The sequence below is a fragment of the Dryobates pubescens genome, chromosome 8, assembly GCF_014839835.1.
Source record: "Dryobates pubescens isolate bDryPub1 chromosome 8, bDryPub1.pri, whole genome shotgun sequence".
Classification (NCBI taxonomy): Eukaryota; Metazoa; Chordata; class Aves; order Piciformes; family Picidae; genus Dryobates; species Dryobates pubescens.
Window position 1 is genome coordinate 13,884,938 of NC_071619.1, and position 7,494 is coordinate 13,892,431.

At 45.6% G+C, this 7,494-nt stretch overlaps 1 protein-coding gene across 1 annotated transcript; it reads left to right on the forward strand.

Moving 5' to 3' along the window:
• Window positions 1-203: 203 nt before the first annotated feature.
• VENTX (VENT homeobox) lies at window positions 204-1,956 on the forward strand. The gene is made up of 3 exons (XM_009908166.2): window positions 204-488; window positions 648-883; window positions 1,597-1,956. The coding sequence occupies exons 1-3, from the start codon at window positions 251-253 to the stop codon at window positions 1,954-1,956; spliced, it is 834 nt and encodes a 277-aa protein (XP_009906468.2). The 5' UTR covers window positions 204-250.
• The last annotated feature ends 5,538 nt before the right edge of the window (window positions 1,957-7,494 follow it).

A 7,494-nucleotide genomic window follows, 5' to 3' on the forward strand; every position in this document is an offset into this window, starting at 1 on the left:
CTCGTGCCCTGCCCTCCGGGGGAGAGAGGCAGGTTTGCACTTCAAGGGGGTCTCCTCGGCCCCACAGACACGCTGGAGCCAAGGGTTGTAGACATTTGCCAGACGTGTGAACTTTCCTTCTAGATGGCAGCTGTTATCTCTGCTCGATTCCCACTTTGATGTGGGTTCACACTTGCAAACGAGTCTGCCCGGGACCGGAGCGCTCATATAAGAGTGAGGAGAGGCCGGCGATCGCCAGCTCCTCTCCACCATGAACCAGACCGAACTTCCTTCCGCAGAGTCCAAGCCCCATGGGGTCAAGCCCCACATCTGTTGCCCGCCCCCTCCTCGCGCCCCTTCTTTGCTCGGCAGTACTCCCCTCCTGGTCAGAGCCGAGCCCCGACGCGGGGGTACACGGCCGAGCCTGCCCGCGGACAGCAAGCCTTGCGCGGCGGAGCGGGGCCGAGACAGTTCCCGGGAACCTATCGACCCATCCCCGTCGAAGCCAGGTGGGTGAGAAGGGCAAAGGTTGGGAGAAGATGCGAGAGGGAGTGGGACACAAGAGTCCACGACTCCCGTCCCTGTAACAGCCCGGCAGGACGAGGGGAGGCTCAGGCAACCCCCAGCCAGGGAAGAGGTCTCATCCCTGCCCTTTTCCTCTTTTGCAGACTCCGACAGCGGCTGGCTGAGCGCCGACGAATCATCTGGCTACGAGAGCGAGAGCGCGGGCGGGGACCGCGCCGCGGAGGCGGCGGGAGGGACCCGCGGCCGGCAGCGACGGGCACGGACCGCTTTCACCTCGGAGCAGGTCTGCCGGCTGGAGAAGACCTTTCAGCGTCAGAAGTACTTGGGGGGCTCGGAGCGGAGGAAGCTGGCAGCTGCCTTACGTCTCTCGGAGGTCCAGGTGTGTCCCGGAGGAAGCGATTCCTCCTAGCCCGTTGACGTGGCGGTCTTCATGAGGGTTGATTTAGAACGGGCTGTGGGAAGGATAGTGGTATGCCTCGAGGATTAACGAGCTTAACATTTGGGGAACATGAGAGCACTTTCTACAGGAGAAATATCAGAGTTCCTTGTTTCTTAATACTGTAAACTGGTTGTCCTTGTGGGGGGTTGGTGTCTTCTCCCAGGCCACCTGTGACAGAACAAGAAGACACAGTCTAAGCTCCGCCAGGGGAGGTTTAGGCTGGATGTTAGGAAGAAGCTCTTCACGTAAAGAGTGATTTGCCATAGGAATGGGCTGCCCAGGGAGGTGGTGGAGTCACCATCACTGGAGGTGTTTAGGAAGAGACTGGATGGGGCTCTTGGTGTCATGGTTTAGTTGATTAGATAGTGTTGGGTGAGAGGTTGGACTCGATGATATCAAAAGTCTATTCTATTCTATTCTACAGTGGTCTGCGTACACCTCACAAAGCTTACTTAAATTCAAAGTGATTAATATAAAATCGCTGAACACCTCCATTCATCTCCTCTACACCCTCCAGATCCTCTGCTCTCTGTTAATTAGGGCGAAGGCATCAGTCCTACTCTGACAATTCAAATTGCACATTATTTTTAAACAGAGTCCAAAGTCTCTGATTTGTCTCCACCCCTCACCACATTCCTTTTTTTGTTACTCAGATCAAGACCTGGTTTCAGAATCGGAGGATGAAACTGAAGAGGCAGATACAGGACCACCAGCACAGCCTCGTGTCTCCTACTCCATTCTACAGCTATCCCCTGGGAACCTCACCAGCTCTGTTTCAAGACTGTCTCCACTATCCCTTTGCTCCACAGCAGCAGGGACTCGTGCCTTTTACCCCGATGCCTGCAGTGCAGTTCAGCTTCTCCTTTCCCAGATACGACGCACTGCAAAGCACCCATCGGTTTACGGCAAATGAGCTGCCCTACTACCATCAACATTTTCTTCCTCATCCCTCTTTCCCTACGGTTATTCAGAATAAAATGGACAAGCAGTGCCACCCTGTATGTGCATTATAGTGAAAACAAAAAGGAGCAGGCAAAGAGTAAAAGTGTTATATGATGTAATATATTTTGTGCTCAAAATACGTTGTTGGATTTGGAAGAGTATGTGTTTATTATTTTAAGTTAAATGTGAAAATGAATAATTTTATATTTGTACGAAAGGATATTAAAATGTATTGGATGTGATGCCTGTATTAGTAATTGAAGGGCTTTTTAAATACTGGTAATCACAGATAGATTGAAAGGAAGACGCTAAAAAGGAAATGGAAGGAGAAAAGCTGTAGCAGAAACTTGCTTTTGGCTAATTTACCATGGTAAAAAAGTTAACTTTAGTCTGAAATGATCATGTTAAGAAAATTGTTTTCATTGTGTTTTACACACACACACATATATATAAATATGTAAAAATATCTATTTATATGTACTTCCACATATATATGTATCTGAACAGATTTATATATGCCAACTCTAGAAAGGTTGCTTTTTTGGGTAACAGGGAAGGATTTAGACACTCTAATAAATCTTACCTGACTTTCCTACACTCATGTTGCTGTCATGTTTGGGCACAGCCATGTTCTGTAAAGGGGGTTTTAACCTGCAAATTAGGACTTTGATTAACCACTAAATGTCCATAATTGCACATTTTCAACCCTGTGGGGTTTTTTGAGTCCTTTAGAAGAAACATTTAAAACGGACTAACTTGACTGGCTTTGTTTGTTTTGGCAGTGTTTTTGTTTGGGTGTGTGGTTTTTGTTGGGATTTTTTGTTGCTGTTGTTTGGGTGTTTTCTTATCTTCCCTTTCAGATTTTCATGGAGTCAGTTTTCACTCCTGAAAGATCTCAGTTAACACTATTTCTTGATCTTTCACACTTTAAGAAACTTTGTTAATTAACCTGAAAGGTATTTTAAATGCACTAGAAACTAAGTTGATTGTTCCATTGTAGCCTATATTTCCCCCTCTCCACCCTCTGTTGCAGTGACCCATCAAGATTTTCAATTTCCAACAATTTCCAAGGGGTATCTCACTTGTCAAAAAATGATCTTGTGGGAAGGGTAAAGAGAATTTGCTCCAACCATATGCAATCTTAACTCCTGAGAGGATCCAGGCTGACACATTGGATGCAAAATTGTTGTTCCTTGGGAGGGAAAATGAGATGTGAAATTACAGGTGGACTTAATTAGTAGTCGTGATGCATCTTTCTTGTATTGTATAGTCTGTGTTTAAAGTGACTGAGAAATGCACGTTGTCCCTTTGGCTGCCTAGCTACATCTCAGAGCAGCACGTTCCTGGTGTGTCACTGAGCAGGTGGCTGCTGAGAGAGGAGGAAATTTCTTCAAGTGTCTCCAATCCCCATTCCTCCACCACCCCCCCCCCCGCCCCCCCCCCCAATTGGGTAGGAAAGGTAAGGATGCTTGAGAGCAGATTCAGAGATAATCTGGCAATGGTAAACAGTGAATTCTTTGTCACTCAATATTATAATCAAACAGGAGACGGCACACTGGAGGGCAAAAACTAGGATGGAAGTTGTGCCCTCTCCAGTATCCCTGTTGTCCACCAAAGGCCGATTTCAACTTTGGTCTCCTTAGCCCCACAACAGGACTGTAAATGTGCTGGGAGGAAGGGGAAGAAGTGAACGTATGGTGCAAGGCTGTTGTAGTCTAAACATCACATACCAAAGTCGGGAGGGGGGTGGGGATGGGGGGTGGGGCAGGCAGAACAGGGAAGATGATGTAGCAATGCTGACTGTATTTACTTTGTGCTGCTGTAAGTTTCGGAGTAAGAACAAAAACATTTTCATTTTGAGTGCTCCAGGAGGCTGGAACTTGTGAATACTTCCAATGGTTTCCACATTTAAATGACATTTGACACTGGCATCAAAATACATGCTTGCCCTTTAATTCCTCAGCCTCAACTCTCTAAATATATAAATGGAATAAATATACCAACAAATAGGCTTCAGGAATTGTACAGAATATAGAGGTAAAAGACAACACTGAACAGTTTTGTGTGTAAAGCTGCCACCTTTAGTACCAGTATTTGCTGTAGTTTACAAATATTTGCTACCCCCACCCTTATATATAATAAAAAAATTGAATAATTAATCTCTTAAATAAAATAAATTACCATTAAGATATATTTGGTAGTTCTTGTTAAAAATACCAAATACTATCTGTATCTAAATAAGAAGATATGTCTGGAAACTCAGTCTTTTATAGTCATCAGTTAGAGTCATTGCTGGAGTTGCAGAAGAGTAACAAGATAATCCTGGGCTGGGAGGCAATAGTAAAGCTGGACTTGGCAAAGCTGGCTGAAGGGACTGAGCTGGAACAGAAGGTAACAAGGCAGGGCTTGGCATAGCTGGGTGAAGACAAACAGTAGGGGAAGAAGAGGCATTGATGTCCATCTCATGAGAACAGCTGGATGGATGAATATCTGGGCAACGATGATACGGCAAAAATAAGCCTGAGAAAAGAGCTTCCACCCTGGCATCTTGAGTCTGACGTTTGAACTTCATACGACGATTTTGAAACCAGGTTTTTATCTTAGGGGAAAAAAAAAAAAAAGTCAAGAACCAACACACTTGCCTCTTTTCTACACAGTAATACATGCAAAACTCAGACTTTGATTATCAGAGTAATGGGGTATACTTACAGATTTAGGGCTAATAACATTGATTTGTATTCAGTGTAGCACAATTATACTGTGACTAGGAATCAAGCTGTGACAGTTCCATTATGTGAGGCAAGCTAATCAGATTTGGACCAGTACCATTAACTCAAGATTGGGGGGTGGGGGGGGGCGGATAAAAGGGATGGGTAGGGCTAATTCTGTTCAGACAGAAAATCTGCCAACTACCAAGTGTATAGAAAATTTAAAGGAACAATTAACCTGAAAACGGAAATTCTGATGACTGTGCAAGTATTTTTACATCTGATGAGGTTTCACTTATTAAACATTATTCGTTTGCATATTGTCCCTGGTTTAACACAAAAGTGTGACAGGTAGCAAAGCTGTGCCAGCTGAAGATGTAAGCTGGTTTATGCTTATTTTTCTGCTAGAAGGATAAGGTAAACAGATGTCCTGATCCCGCCACACCTGCAGGTGCTGTCGCTATCCCCGTGATTATCAAGGGCCTCGTGCCTCTCCCCTCTCCCGCAGTTTTCAGGAGAGCAAGGGCCAAGGCAGCCTGGACCCTCTTCAGCAACGGCGGGCTAGGGGCGCCCCGGCGTTGTTCACCTGGCTCTGGGAGAGATTCAGCACGGCGGCTAGGCGCCGCTTCTCGCTGGTGCCGATGTAGCGCTGCTCGCGGAAGCTCCGTTCCAGCTCCTGCAGCTGCGCGGCCGAGAACTTGGTGCGGGGTCGCCCGGGCACGGCTCCACCACCCGCCTCCGATTCCTGCCTGGGGCTGCTGCAGTCCGCGGCACCCCTACCCCGGAGCGTGGCTGCGGGGACAGGGTAGAAGCGTCAGAAGGGACTCTTCCCGGGCGGTGACGTAGGCAGCGGCCGTTAGGCTAACCGTCGCCATCAACCGAGAGAAGCGGGGCGACTCACCCAGGTCCGACGGAGGCTGCTTGCCACCGGCGTCTCCGAGCAGGGAGCTAGGCTGGTGGGCAGGAGGAATGGGCTGCGCTCCGCCGCGGCTGCTCTGCGCCAGCCACTCTACTGAGAACGGACCCTTCTCCATCTCGCCCGACTCTGCCGTTGCTCCCGCTTACTAAAGCCGCCCGGCTTTGAGGGCAAACATTTTAAAGCACCTTCCGCAGCTAGTTTTGAAAAGGCCGCAAGTCATCAAATGAGGCAGAGAACAAAAGACTCTATTGAGAGATGCTTTAATCTCCCCTTTCAGGTGATTGTTACATCCGTCTAATCTCTGAACGGGGTAGTTAGCCGAACTCAAGGCTACCTGACCTGGCGCCAAGTTCAGCTCTGAGTAGTCTCCTGACCACGTAGCTCCTCATAATTGCATCACGGCCTGTGCTTGGACCACGCCGTGATTTTCAATCTTTATAGCCTAGTATGAAGGATAGGACTTCAGAAAAGATTAATAGCAACGCAGGACATTGAGAAGCTTCTTGTAGGAGACTTCAACCCAAATTTGGAGCTTCCCTTGCTTATTTGATGCAAGGTTTGGAAAAACCCTGTTGCTTTTCTGCTAGCAAAGGAGACTGACCCAGGGTAGGAACAAGCAGTCCTTGAACCTGCAAACAGGTAAAGAATATGGGGTAATGCTGATACTAGTACTTCCCCAATATGCCTGTGAGTAACATTTTGCTCTTTTTAAAGTCCGACGTGTTTTGATTTGGGAGTTTGAAATGCAGAGTTAAGTGTTTTTCACTGCTGTCCGTGTTACAAAAAAACCAAAGAAGACTCTTCTTTTAAGTGTGTGATACAATTGTTGGCTTCAGTTTATGTAGCATCAGAGATTTAAAGAAGTCTTCGTGGAGAGAAGGTTTGAAGCTACGTCACAGTGCTGTTAGCATGGAAATTTGATAGGTCATTTGTAGACAGTAGATTTTGACTTGTGTAATATGTAGTAAATCACTTCATTCCTAGTAATCCATTTAAGAATAAGATTTACTGCTCATTAATAATATGACCAGTTATGTTTCAAGATACTGGACAGCATAAGAAACACTGAGAAAATGACTAGCTGGCTTGAATTTATCTATTCACGTCTTAAAATATAATCTCCTTTCCCTGCACCCTAAGAAAGAAACGTGTGCATTTCAAAGTTATCAGCTCTGGTGTTCTTATAAAGTAGATCAAAGAAGAGGAGTGTAAATTGTTCAGAGGCAGTCTGTTCAAGGATGATTCAGATAAGAGTGAGAAGAGAACCACTTAAATGGTCTGAAGTGGGCTTGGGATGGCACAGTCCTTATCCTTTGCAAACACAGCTTAACACATTTACGGGCTGTTTCAGTAAACAGTCACTACTGCTTGGGTTTATCCAGTCAGAGATAATGAACTATCTTTCGTGGCGTGCTAACATGTTTGAGACATCATGTTAATTTTTTTAGACTTCAAAGAACTTAATGTCACTTTTTATAAACAGGGATGTATTTGTAGCGAGATGGCAAAAGTCAGACATTACTCTTTATTAGTTTGGGGGTTTTTTTGTTCCCTCTAAGGTTTTCTGTATTTTCTTAGGTATGAGTACAATTTTCTCCCATAAAACGTAAAGATGTTTACACTTCTAGGAGGTGACCACATATACTTCAAAGCAAAGAAAAAAGTTTGCATAGCTGACACTCATGTTTTACTGAAAAGCTTCTCTGACGAGACTGATGGGAATGGCAGTTGCATTGTCTTAATGCACTTAAATTTCCACCCACAGCAATCTGTGACAGCTTTTCTTTTTGATGAAAACAACCAAAAATCCACAGAGAAATATGCAGATTATTTTTATGCATTAGCCATATAAAACAAATCTTACATCCTCTCCCCCCCACCCCCCCAACTACAATCAACCAAAAACCCTCAAACCCAAACAAACAAACAAAACCACCAAAACCCCATCAAACCCCAAACAAAAAATACAGGAAGGGGATGAT

What these genes read in the sequence shown, in the direction of transcription:
- VENTX (XM_009908166.2), top strand. Translation starts at nt 251, where the DNA reads ATGAACCAGACCGAACTTCCTTCCGCAGAGTCCAAGCCCCATGGGGTC. An exon ending in CCCATCCCCGTCGAAGCCAG is followed by an intron (nt 489 to 647) that starts GTGGGTGAGAAG and finishes CCTCTTTTGCAG; the next exon opens with ACTCCGACAGCGGCTGGCTG. An exon ending in TACGTCTCTCGGAGGTCCAG is followed by an intron (nt 884 to 1,596) that starts GTGTGTCCCGGA and finishes TTTGTTACTCAG; the next exon opens with ATCAAGACCTGGTTTCAGAA.